The sequence below is a fragment of the Brassica rapa genome, chromosome A09 (genome assembly GCF_000309985.2).
Source record: "Brassica rapa cultivar Chiifu-401-42 chromosome A09, CAAS_Brap_v3.01, whole genome shotgun sequence".
NCBI lineage: Eukaryota > Viridiplantae > Streptophyta > Magnoliopsida > Brassicales > Brassicaceae > Brassica > Brassica rapa.
In genome coordinates, this window is record NC_024803.2 from 2,058,170 (window position 1) to 2,071,941 (window position 13,772).

At 32.2% G+C, this 13,772-nt stretch overlaps 2 protein-coding genes and 3 non-coding genes across 5 annotated transcripts; all 5 read left to right on the top strand.

Moving 5' to 3' along the window:
* Positions 1-2,267: 2,267 nt before the first annotated feature.
* On the top strand, positions 2,268-5,216 carry LOC103837005 (transcription factor MYB21). Its single transcript, XM_009113336.3, has 3 exons — positions 2,268-2,869; positions 3,405-3,534; positions 4,582-5,216. Exons 1-3 carry the CDS (start codon positions 2,713-2,715, stop codon positions 4,991-4,993), a joined length of 699 nt encoding a protein of 232 aa, XP_009111584.1. The 5' UTR covers positions 2,268-2,712; the 3' UTR covers positions 4,994-5,216.
* A 4,397-nt stretch (positions 5,217-9,613) lies between these two features.
* LOC103837006 (50S ribosomal protein L12-3, chloroplastic) lies at positions 9,614-10,435 on the top strand. The gene has a single exon (XM_009113337.3). The coding sequence runs from the start codon at positions 9,739-9,741 to the stop codon at positions 10,306-10,308; it is 570 nt and encodes a 189-aa protein (XP_009111585.1). The 5' UTR covers positions 9,614-9,738; the 3' UTR covers positions 10,309-10,435.
* Positions 10,436-11,760: 1,325 nt separating this feature from the next.
* Positions 11,761-11,856, top strand: LOC117128747. The gene has a single exon (XR_004452140.1). It is a non-coding gene; the product is annotated as a small nucleolar RNA snoR1 (small nucleolar RNA).
* Positions 11,857-11,995: 139 nt separating this feature from the next.
* Positions 11,996-12,083, top strand: LOC117128774. Its single transcript, XR_004452164.1, has one exon. It is a non-coding gene; the product is annotated as a small nucleolar RNA snoR8a (small nucleolar RNA).
* Positions 12,084-12,261: 178 nt separating this feature from the next.
* Positions 12,262-12,357, top strand: LOC117128748. Its single transcript, XR_004452141.1, has one exon. It is a non-coding gene; the product is annotated as a small nucleolar RNA snoR1 (small nucleolar RNA).
* The last annotated feature ends 1,415 nt before the right edge of the window (positions 12,358-13,772 follow it).

Here is a 13,772-nt window from a genome sequence, read left to right on the forward strand (position 1 = left end):
GGCACTTGCCACCTTCTTGGTTTACCTAGGTTTGCCACTGCTTTCAAGCATGAAAACTCTAAGACTATGCTTAAGCGAAGAGATACCATTACTCTTGTGAGTCTAAGAGCATCATTATTCGTTAAAAATCATGTTTGTTAAATAACTTTTGTGAATAGTTTCATTCAAACTGCATTTGAAATCGAAGGCTAAAACAATAATGGTGGCAGATGTGTATAGTTTACGTTAAAGTCCATCTAATCACAGCTTTTTCTTTTATATAGATAACTGCATGTTATGAGGCATAAAAAGAGAGTGGATGTGGCAGCAAAAAGCAAGTATTTGTCAGTTGAAATGTGAAAGGGTCTTTCTCTTGGCTAATTTGGATGTTAAAGGTTTTTTTTAATTGAGTTAGGAGTTAGTCACTTGTCACTTTTTATGATAAGTGGATTATAATTTGGTAGGAATTAGAGTGAGTTAACTTTTAGAGAGTCATGATCTTCTTGCGTCTCCATCTTTGTATTTTCTTTGTCATGTACTTAGTTTGGTTACTAATAGAGTATCGATCGGTTCTGTTACCTATAGCAAATTAAGCTAAGTAATATAAGAAGTGTTGTTAACAAAAGCGTCATGATCTACTAAAGGTGATATCTACTAGTTTCCTTTATCGATTTCCTTATGGGAGATTCTTACAAAAGCATATAGCGGAATTGAGTTGTCTAATTAAGTACATATCGAATTTATACCATCAAATATTATTAGGTCGACGGGAATTTGAAGGTATGACCGATAATGATGGTGCAATATAAAAATGTGGAACGTTGGATTTGAGTTCAGTTACAAATGCCTAAATCTAGAAGTCAAAAATAAAACGACATGCAGTGTATCCATGCTCCTTTAAGCCGGGAAGTAAACGAATAGCTTAGTTGTTTTGAATTTCTGTATCCAAAAAAATTTAAACCAACATATACTACAATCCGTTATTGTTTTATTAATCTGAGAGTATTTCAAATCAATGGAAGGCTCAAACTAATCTTTAAGTAAAAATGCAATCTACGAGTATAATGCAAATGGGTAGAAAGTAGAGACTGATATCCTAAAATTATACATAATAGTTTCACATGTAGTCCATAGATAGATAGATCCAAAAGCAAGGTCATAACCCTAAATTGTACACAATAGTTTCGAAGGGATTGTATACCTGCTCAGTTTTGCTTGTTTAATGTGCTTATTTTCTTTAAAAAAATATATGCTTTGCAAACTAGTTTGTATGTTTTTCACGACGAAACCAAGATGACTAATATGAGGCTTCGACTAATAGGGGTATAATTCGGGCTGGCCCGGCCACGCCCAAACCCGCTAGCCAGTAAATATTTGAGCCCGGCCCAAAAAATATTATGGGCCTAAAATTCAAAACCCGGTCCGGTCTTTATAGAGCTTTTCAGATTTTTTGGACTTTTTGAAAAATAATTTGTCATTGTCACTTCCATCGTTTTAATGCATGTGAATTTTCATATAAAAATACAGTTTCATTTTTTTGTTTTAAAATATAAAGTGAATTTAAAAAAGATCTTTATCAAAAATGTTTTACTATTTCGTATACTTAAAAATATATATAAACAAGACCAATTTAAAACTAAATATAAAAAAACAAAATTTATGATAAACATGGTCAAATGTTTCATACTTTGTATTTTGAAATAAAAAACATGTTGTACATAAAAAAAGAAAGTACATTTGCAAAATTTAAAATGTAACATTTGTAAAATGATCAAACAATAAAGTGCATTAACAACTTTAATATTTGCTTTATTAGATTTTGGTTAAAAATATTAAAATAATATATCAATACTTATTTATAATGGTTTTGATTGTAAGAACGATAATATTTAATCTAAAGTATCAAATTTCGGGTTTTCGGATCAGTCCTAGCCAAACGGGCTTAAGCCCAAAATACTCAAAGCCTAAATGGGCTTTGTCCGAAAAATCTAATTTTTTTGGGCTTATAAACTAAGCCCAAATCCGGTAATTTTTAGAGTTGAGCGGGCTCGGGCAGCGGGTTTCAGCCTAATTGACATGTCTAACTATATATAAGAAAAGTCTAGACCTTACAAATAAAATCTGAGTTTTGCTAATAAAGATAAATGCAATCGACAATCACACATACCTGTCTTACGTTCGGGCCAATATCGGACCACTAATTTAAATCGTATATGGCATTATGGGCCCATTGATCTTTTGTTTTTTGGGTGATCCTCATACAAAAATCCAAACTAATACATTCACATCAACAAGCATGCGTATGTATGTGAATCTAAATGGCAATGCGTGTGTGGCATCTATGCATGAATACATCAAAGACTCTCTAATCTTTAACATGTATATATACATACATACGGACATGGATGATGCAACTATGTTATTGTCTATAGTAAGGTCATGAAGGTGTTATATATTGTCCCCACGTGCCATTTGTATGTAGTATTAAACCTAAAATTAATTTTGTGATTAATTAAAACTCTAATCTAAATACCATAATTAATTAAGAATTTTGGTTAAGGATTGCTAATCACGCGGTGAATTTAGTCTCTATAAAAGCAGTAGCTCACCTTCCACAACCTTCAATATCAACTCATCACATTTATTTTCTCACTCTTTCTTTTTTATTCATCTCTCTCTAGCTAAAATTATATAAATCTCGAACTTGTGGATATATAAATAAATAATATTAAAATGGAGAAAATAGGAGGAATAAGTAGTGGAGGTACGGGATCATCAGGAGAAGCAGAAGTGCGAAAAGGACCGTGGACGATGGAAGAAGATCTTATTCTTATCAATTATATCGCCAACCACGGCGATGGCGTTTGGAACTCTCTCGCCAAATCTGCAGGTTTATTTAATTTCTTTTTAAGAAAATCACCAGTAACATATATATTTCTTTTTTTATCAAAAAAACATATATATTTCTTTTACGTTGTATTTAATGTATGACCTAGTGTTACTAGCTAACATGCAAAGGTATCATCATTAGGCAATCATCATACAGCAAACAATATTTTTTCTTGTATATATATTTATAAATCATACGTATTATCTGCACTTTGATAAAAACGAATAGATATTTTTCTTAATATATTTGTTCGCTGTTAAATATCATTCTAAAAATTCAAAGACGTTTTCATGTGAAAATTCTCTAATAATGATCTAGTGATGAAAATAAATTATGTATGGTAACTTTTTCTTTTGAACACCGTATGGTAACTAAAATATATATAGCAAGAATATCTGTAGTACATACATATGTATTGATTACTTATATATTAAAACACACATGTATTCTAATTACTTATGTGGATATGCACGTACGTACGTACGTACGTACGAGTCAATGTTCGACAGTGATGATTGGTTACATAAATATATAGGTCTAAAACGCACCGGAAAAAGTTGCCGCCTTCGGTGGCTCAACTATCTCCGCCCTGACGTACGACGTGGAAACATCACGCCGGAGGAACAACTTACCATCATGGAACTTCATGCTAAGTGGGGAAACAGGTTGGTTTTAATTTACAAAAATGAAAGTATAGATACAAATCCACTACGTATAACGAAATAACAAAGGCAAAATCTTCGAACTTTGAATCGTGTAGATACTCTTGAGTAAGCCACGTAGATCTTTGACAAAAAAACAAATAAAGCAACATATTTGGTGATCAAAGCAAATAAAAAGCGTTTAATTCCTTTGTGACAAATGCCAACCTTTGATCGACGTTTGTTTTTAGCCGTCAATTCTAAATTTTTGCTCATGTCGACGAAATTGTCTTAACACTAACAAAACCTCGTGCTTTTTATCAAAGCAACATGAAAACCTCGTGCCTATTTCTCCCGAAACACGTAGCTACGTTATCCCCATTTTATTTATTTATGAAGCATATAAGTAGTTGCTCAAAAAATATAAAGATGCATATAAGTCTCGTAATTGTTCAAGTGACTTCCCACGTCTGAAAGATTTACTCGGCTTTATTTATTTCCTTGTCTATTTGTTTTATACGATTTCTATTTCTCTTTTTATATGTAAAGAGCTGGAAAATATGCCCCAAGATTAGAAGGTACATGAATTTGTAATTCAATAGAAATTTTCTTAGTTTAAAATTTTCATAATTCTTGATATAGACTTTCTAATTCTTTCTTTATTACTGTTTGTTGGTTTCAAATTAGGTTCACTTTTCTTACATCTTAGCAATTTACTTTATTCATATGCTATTACGCTTTATCTAAATCATAAAATTAACTTTATAAACCCTTTTTACAAACAAACAAAAAAAAAGTAAGCTTTTACCAAAATAATAAGCGATTAACTTTAAAAGACTTATTATTAGCAGCACATAAAAATATCAAGAAAATCAAAAGGTTCCAAACATAGAACAGTGCAAATGTAAACAAGTCTCGTGACAACTAGGAAATCATTACTGAAATAGACGCAAGCCTTTTCATCTAGATGTACTTGCCCCACAACAATCATTACCTCATCATCTTAATTAAACATAATAGAAGTATATATCAAACTATGTGATAATCAATTACATCTTATTATATGATCAGGTGGTCCAAAATCGCTAAACACCTTCCAGGAAGAACCGACAATGAGATAAAGAATTTCTGGAGGACAAGAATCCAAAAATACATCAAACAAACCGATGTGACAGCAACAACGACGTCCTCCGTTGGATCTCATCACAGCTCAGAAATTAACGATCAAGTTGCAAGTACGTCGAACCATAATGTCTTTTGTACACAAGATCAAGCGATGGAGACATATTCTCCTACAACTACGTCCTATCAACATACCAATATGGATTTCAACTATGGTAACTTCTCTGCGGCTGGGCCAACTGTGACTGCGACTACAACGGCAGATTATTCAATTCCAATGACTGTTGATGATCAAAACGGTGAAAACTATTGGGGCATGGATGATATTTGGTCATCAATGCATTTACTCAATGGTAATTGATTAGTCAAGATGGATCAGAAATATGGAATATTAATTTGAGATTTGTGATTTTTAGGAGTACTGTAATTAGTACGTGACATGTATATGGTTTTTGCCTCGCTGCTTAGAGGTTTGGGGATATAATTTATATGTAATATTAATGATCTAAATCCTTGATATATATTTGAACTCCGTTTGATGTTATACATAAATAAAACTGGAGGGGTCATCTATTTTTCGGATTTATATTTGCATTACTTAAATAATTTGTCTCAGGAATTTTCATGTGTCATGTATATGAGTTTTTAATCTATGATTTATACATTTTGTTATTTATTTATTCCCTCTGTTATATCGCGATAGTTATTTTGGAGGCTTTCACACATCTTAATCAAATGTTAAATATCAGTAAACATCTGTATAACTGCATAAAATTAACAATTCAGTCTCGGAAACATATGTATTATAATTGCATAAACCTAACAACCCAACATTTTCATGAAAAAAGACTTATAATTAACATGACCAAATTCCAATGGAAAGACTAATTGATTTGCATTAATAAATTAACGACTGTATTAGTAATTTTATACTTCATATATATTTGAAAGATTTACAATTTAGCTATTTCAAACATATTTAATTTTTTTTTCTATCTAGTTTTTGTTTCCCAATAACCATATGAACACTATTTTCTCCTTTGCACATGTTAAGGCACAGTTTAATTACTTATTTAAATTATTTTTCATTAACTCACTTCTAATTAAAGTGAAAAAAATTTAATAAAAGAAATTAAAACATCAATGTTTTTAATACATAAATAATACCTATGCAACATTGGATTCATTACAAATTGGTTGAGTCAATTATCGTAACTGAACCTTTTTACAAAGTTCTTAAAAGGGATTTTTTGTTCGATCCCAAACATGGCAGACGTCGTAGATCTACTTAACAAAAGCTTTTGTCAACATTTTATACGTTATTGTCGACTGATACAACCATCCACTAACCAATCACAATAACCACACATCTGAATCTATACAGTTACACATATTTATAAAAAATATTATCTGCAATGCTAAAAGTTTTAAACACAGCCATGTAAAAGAAGAGGTAAAACAGAGCATTTATTTTAAGCGTATGATGAAACTTAGAAGAATCTTGATTGCTCATCCATATATATATGCACACATATAGACATGAGTTAGGCGTGTGTATACATACATACATGTGGACCGATGTGTGTACATATCACATTACAAACATATAGAACCTAATCTCACCAATGGCAAAAGGTGTCACATGAGGGCTATATATAGACAGCTTTTCGTACAGATCACGTTGTCTTTGTTCATCAATTTTTATCCATTTTTGGGCATCGCCATTCAACATGTAGAACCCGACGTGAGCCTAACTCCACTTGCCAAAACCACAACCTTTAAGACGAAGATATCGACTTTTTCTTTTGTTAGAAGAAATAATTATATAATGGCTGCATTTTCAATGATATTTCAACATTTGTATGAACGCGTCAAAAACCTTAAGTATTTACATCTAAAACGATACCAACATGGGAGGAAAAAATAAGATCCGATTTGCTAGGAACGTAATGAGTAATTGGGCCGCAATTACATAAAGATTTATATGGTAATAAATCCAAGATGAGTCGACCAATTAACATATAGAGTGATTTAGCTCAATATCCATATTCCTGGAAATGTGTATACATATATATTTAGATGTATAATTTTCAATTAAATCGGGTAGAATAAGTGGCAACTGGGACATGAAGTTAGGTTGGGAAGTGTAAGCACTATAGCAAGAGGGCAAAATCATTTAAGCTTTACCGAACTTCTTAACTTTAAGTCTTTTAGCTAACGACACATTTTGTCCGAATGAAGCATGTGTAGAGGATAAATCCAAGCTTTACTTCCTCTTTCTATGCATTGGCTAGAATAGGAATAATTAACAATTCTTTTTTTTTGGAGGGGTACTATATATGTATATACACTTTCTCTAATATTTGAAATTGTTATTTAAAAATAATTTTTGAAACAGAATGCGCGAACAAGTATTAATTTATGGCGTCTACATTTTGGGAACTAAATTAAATATTCAACAATATATTAAAAAATGGATCAGTTCAGTATGAATCAATTCATTCTTTATTAGTTGGTTTTTAAATGTATATGATGCTTGTATCGGATGAAAAGAGTTTTTATATCGAATATCATACTGATTCAGAGGTCGTATTATGAAAATTACACAATAGACCAATTTATTCATATAACATGAACTGCTTTCACCCTCAATAGTTAAAGTAAATGAATGTAGTAGGTCAGGTTAATTTACTAAATTATTATTCTTAATACTTTTTGATATAGGATTTGTAAAATGGTTTCTCAAAATGAAGTTTTGTCTACTGATCATTCATCTTGTCTAAACCTGAGAACGTAATGTATATAATTAATATAAAATCTCGAATCAATCCAAAGTAGCTCAATTATGTCCATATTCCATGCTACATTATATTATGCTTATAATATATTTTATATTAGCTATATAACTTTTAAATTGAAATGAATATCCACACGTTTATTTATTGTATTAGGCCAACGTGTTTATCATGTGGGAATTGCCGACTTCCCATGTGAATCATAAAGGAAAAATCACATGGCAGGTCGGTCACAAACATACAAGTGGCTTTCGCATTTACAAATATCAAATATGTTAAACGTGGAAGAATTGGGTTTTCATCTTCTTCTTTTTTGTTCATTAATTTACTTGTAGCATTGTTCTTGTCCTCATGAATTAGCTGTACATTCTATATATAGCATAAATCACTTTCTTCCCATCTCGATGAGTTTGACATATTTTAAACTATATTTATCCAGTTAATGTTGAAGTCGGCTCATCTATCATAGATGATTTTGAGATTTATCGAGTTATTGATTAGATAAACTTTAATTAATGATTAAATCATTTACATATAAAAGAACAATAAAATTTGTTGGTACTTATCGTTTATTTAGATTTTTGCCATACAAACTTACTGTTTGTTGCCTGAAAACTTATCTCTAAGAGATGTTCGGCCCTCCTCGATACACACCAATGATGTCTAACTATGTAGTACTAGTTTTGTTTTTGGTAGGACTATGTAGTACTAGTTTAGAATAACAAAACAAGTTGGGAAAAGTGAATAATAAGAATAAAATAATATTTATAATCTATCAAATTAATGTTATGGAAGGAAAAGAAAAAAATCTCAGAAATACAAAAATTTCTTCTTTGTTTTCTTAAATATTAATCAACAAATCTTAAGATTATAAAATACCACAAATTTGAAGTTTAAGGAGTTTCTAAATATTCTAAATATAACCCTTATTGAACTTATAGAAATTAAGCCTACTTAATTAAACCTAAAATTGTGGGCTATTCTCCTTGGTTGTGATAAAGTTTGAACTTATGTGCGGATCTTCACTCAAACAACGGTTGCAGTTATCTTTAAAAAAAAACAACGGTTGCAGTTGTGCATTTTCTTAATATTCTTCGTTTTCTCACGTCCAAATATTCATCCAATATTTTATGTATTTTGTAGGCTATCTCGTGATATTGCTGGGAGAAACAAGTAAATATTAAATTATTTTCGATTGAATTTAGCTAATTCTGTTTGAACTAATCCGAATATGTGTTTTAAGTTGGTACGGCAGATCTATTTTGATAAGGATGTGAGACATGTGCTGTGCATATACTAATCTTATCAGATGTCTTTCATTTTCTAGTTTAAATTATTTTGATAAGTGTCACTTTGATGCCTTTTATTTTTGCAATTAAAATGATTATGACAAGGGTTAGTTAATCCATAAAAACGCTACATTTTAAGTTACAAAAGTGATTACTAAATATAGTAAAATAAATCTTGTACGTAGTATAATCATTTCGTTAAATTTTTTATACTTAGTCGAATGGCAGATACTTAAGGCAAAAATTTCAAACTCCAATATTAACTGTGAATTGTAAATGCGTATAAGAACAAAACTTAATTTAGCCAAAAAGATGGAAGAAAATGATCAAAATCTTTTTTTTTTTTTTTGTTTTTCTTTTCACGATGTGCTGTCTTTCCGGCCGGCATGCGAGAGAAGGCCCATATATATTGTTGGAATCCAAAGGATAACAAAGCCCGATTCACTATTTTCTGTTCTGATCGAAGGTATTTTTTGGTTTATTTGTTGTCTCTCTGTTCCTAAACTTGCTATCAAAACAGATACCAATACAATTTAACTACCATTTTTAACCATAAACACACATAAATACTTGTACAAAGGATCATATAATAAATGGTTTTTAGTTCAGGTCCGAAAGAATCACATTGTATTGTGGCTTTCGTTTATTTTAAAAAGTGTAATGCCATTTGATCACAAGTCATATTATTTTATGCTTTTGTAATAAATAAAAATAAAAATTAGTAATTATCGTGCGTAACTTGTAATTTGTTACAAAAATTTAGCTATTTAAAATTAATTTTTCTTTTTGTTTGTGATTAATTGTTACTATGCGATACAATCATCGCATATACAATTATACCAAAATTGTTACAATTTTTTTTTCTCATCTATGTGTATAAAAGAACGTACAGCATAGTAAGCATTTATATATTGACCAAAATACCCCTTATCCTTCGCTTTTCCTATCCTCTCCCTCTTCTTCATCTCTCGTATACAATCAAAACCAACACATACAGAGAGACACGAACCAAAGAGTGCAAAATGGCAGCGACGTCTCTCTCCATCGCAACCACATTCCGCTCCTCGTCTTACCTCACTCACGCTTCTCCCCATGGCTTCTTCCCTTCCGGACCCAACACAACATTCCGCATCTGTTCACCTTCCTCCACACCGACCCACCGTGCAACCCACCTCCGTCCCGTCTCCGCCGTCGAAGCTCCGGAGAAGATCGAGAAGATTGGGTCCGAGATCTCTTCTCTGACTCTCGAGGAAGCCCGCGTCCTCGTGGACTACCTTCAGGACAAGTTCGGTGTGTCGCCGCTCTCGTTAGCTCCCGCTGCGGCGGCTGTGGCTGCTCCGGGAGACGGTGGCGGTGCGGCGGCTGCGGTGGAGGAGCAGACGGAGTTCGACGTGGTGATTAACGAAGTGCCGAGCAGTGCGCGTATCGCGGTGATTAAAGCGGTGAGGGCTTTGACTAGCTTGGCGTTGAAGGAAGCGAAGGAGCTTATCGAAGGGTTGCCGAAGAAGTTTAAGGAAGGTGTGACGAAGGATGAAGCTGAAGAAGCTAAGAAGCACCTTGAAGAAGCTGGCGCCAACGTTTCCATTGCTTAACTTTTTAAAAATTTGATTATTATTTTTGAAGTATTTTTCTTTTCTGGAAGTATTGATTCAGCTTTGAGAAAAATATTGTAGTGTGAATCATTTTGCCTTTACTATAATGGTGCGTCACTCCCTCACATACGAAGTTACGTGACATGTGTGTATATAGAAAAGCCGGTTGGAACTTAGGTTAGTAGCATTGTCTGAACAGATATTTGCAGCTTCGTAGAATTGTCTAAACAAACACCTGTTAAGTAAGTTTGTCTAGATAGTATTTTAAAGCGGATCAGAAAGCCTTACTAGATCAATCGGGACAAAGGCATAGATTGACTTTCTACTGATCACATTGTTCTTCAATGTAAACCACCATAAAAGACCTCAACGACGGCATACCATCACTTAATGATAAAATACGAGCATAACGTAAATGTACAAGCAGAGCCGGGCCAAGGAAACCACTGCTTCCGGACACTTAATTATAACAACAATTTCGGCCACATATTCTCAAAAGTTTCTTTTGATCTAGTGGTAAAATCTTAAGACCACTAACTTTCCCTGTCTTCAACCTAAGTTCATATTTCAGAAAATGGCCAATTTTTTTAAATCTGCATCTCGTCTAAGATTCCTAGGACCGGCTCCGTGCACAAGAGAATATTGTTCACAAGTTTTAACACATTTGAATGTTTGATTATATCAATAGTGCCATGATTTACGCATAAGCACCTTTTGTTCCCACCAATGGAATTAGTAGCAGTTACTTCTCAAATCAAAACTACATCGACAACAAGAAGCTTATGAAGAAGTAAGCAATTCCGAAGAGCTTAAACGGCCCGTAAGAAAGTTATGTTACTCGTAACTACCACTAGCAAATAAAAATCAAAATACGTTTATCAATGATTTAGCCATACTTGTGGCCAACAGAAAACAAAAAGGATAGATAATCCAAGATTGTATGTCCACGTTGAAGAATGCTTAGTAACAACATTGTACAAGACTGCCTATACCAAACACACAAACAACAAGTTATAGAAACCGTAAAAGGTTAGCTCACCGTCAACATTGTGGTATACGATTGTAGTATGCTTCTAAAGTGAAGAAAGTTTCACTAATTGTATACCTTGAAGATTCCCCGAGAGTTTGTTTATTTATTCTTCTTGACTAGGATGTTTGTTTATTTTGTCGAAGACGCACCTATCAGTTTCTGTTATGTGGGCCTAATGGGCTCTTAATCTTGCTGATGAATGAAAACAAGGTTCCGCAAATTTTAATGGGCCTACAATTTAAATAGGCCCATTGAGTATCTATATATAGGATTAATGGTTCTCCAGCTTCTTCCATCATCAACTGAAACAAAACCTAATTCGTGTGCGTCTGTCTCCGCCGCTTATAACTTGTCTTTTCGATTTAGGATCTATGCGAGTGTCTTTTGTTTCTTCTATATTGGTTTTGAAAGTATTTGTTTTAGGCGAGGATGAATAAAGCTTAATTATTTCTGACACCTCTTGTATGAGAAGAGTCTAACAAACTCTTCTTTGAGCACATTATGCAATACTCTGAGCCTCCATCTTTTTTTTTTTTTGATGTTTAGTAGTTTAATTTTATTTTTTTTATTCGCCAGCATGTCCATTGATAATTTTCATTCTTACTCTCGTTTATTTTGAATGTTTTTGCAAGTTGAATCTTGTAAATTGGGGGGTTGTGGATTGCGATGATTGTAAAAGTAATTCCTCGTACTGAATAGCCATTGGCTTGATAGACTCACATTACACCCATAGAATATGAGCATCCCTACACCTTTTCAATTCTATTTCTGGTTCAAAGTTCTTGAATAAAAAAAAAAGAGAGTTTTTGAATCTATTGTCTGTCTACTGATTTGTTCTACCGTTTTTTGATCAGATCATTTTTATTATCTATTAATTAGAGTGACTTGATTATGGTACCAATTGAATATTAATATTTGTTTTAGGCGAGGATGAATAAAGCTTAATTATTTCTGACACCTCTTGTATGAGAAGAGTCTGATAAACTCTTCCTTTAGCACATTATGCAATACTCTGAGCCTTCAACAGATTTTGAGTCTGATTATTTTTATTTTTTTTGAGTCTGGTTAGTTTTTATGTTTTACAAGATTTTTAGAACTGTTTTTTAGTTTTCCCACATCTTCTTGCTGAAGAGATGGATCTCAACTCGTTTGGTTGTGATGATTGTAAATGTACCTCATATTGTATTGTCTTGATAGACTCACCTTACACGTGAAAGGTAAACCAATTGTATACTGCGGATGTGGAAGATTTATTGATTCTACATTTCTTTTTGATACTATTGAATATATTTCTCGCAAAGTTATAGACCACAATCAAATCACCTCAATCTGTTGGCATTGTCCACAAATGGACCAGTAAATGCTGGATGATTTACAAGAGATGAAGATAGTGTCAAATCTATTTTTTGGGATCAGCATCAATTTGTATGGTTTCATCATCTGTCGAAGAAAAAGCTCGTCACCCCAATTCTATATTCATTGATATAATTACAACTTTCTTATAATCGTCATTCATATATTTAGAGTACAAAATTGCATCAATGTTACTTATACAAGTGCTTACAATTTATTTCTTACCGTTTTATAATACAAGTGCGTGGCATTTTGCCACTGGCAAGTTAACAAGAAAGAACGACATGCGATAGAGTAAGCGAGTGCCATTTTGAGAAAGCTTCTTACAGATTTGATATTTGCTTAAAAAAAAGATTGACTATAATGGGAAAAATATTAGTTTTGTAGTAAGAAGGTAGAGAGAGATAGGAAGGGAAATAAAGAGAGAGAGGGTTATATGGTTAGATGATGAAATATAGTTTTTTTTTGGTTATAGGGTTAAAATTTCCCTAAAAAAAAGAAGAAAAACCTTTTTTTTACTTTAAACAAAAAAAAGAAAGAAAAAAATAGATTTTTTATAAAGCAAGTGGGTCAAATGGACTGATAATATCTGGTAGTTGAAATTCATGATTTTGTTCATTCTATATATTTTTTCAGTCTCTATCAAAATTGTAGAAAAAAAAACAAGGGGCCTTGGATTAGCGGCCTTTGAGGGATAGTCCCAATATTCAATTGGCTACCAAATAATTTAACATTGCACTATTGGAATCCACATATTAGTGGGTTAACTTCGGTCATCGGACATTGTGGTCTACTTTGATCATCGGACATTGTGGTCTATCAATTTAAGTAAGATATATATTTTTAATTTTAATAAATTAAAATATTTATAGATTTTTATTATGGTATATAGTCTAGTTTAGATTATATTAAAAGCACATATTTTTAATATGTATTATATGTTAAGTGAGACTTTTTACTCATATGGTTTTATGTTCATTTGTATGTCTTTTATAACAAAAATACTAAACTATTGGTCACAAAATTTTAATGTGAAACTTTTAATAATTTAGTGATTTATAGTCATTTTAAAAATTTAAAA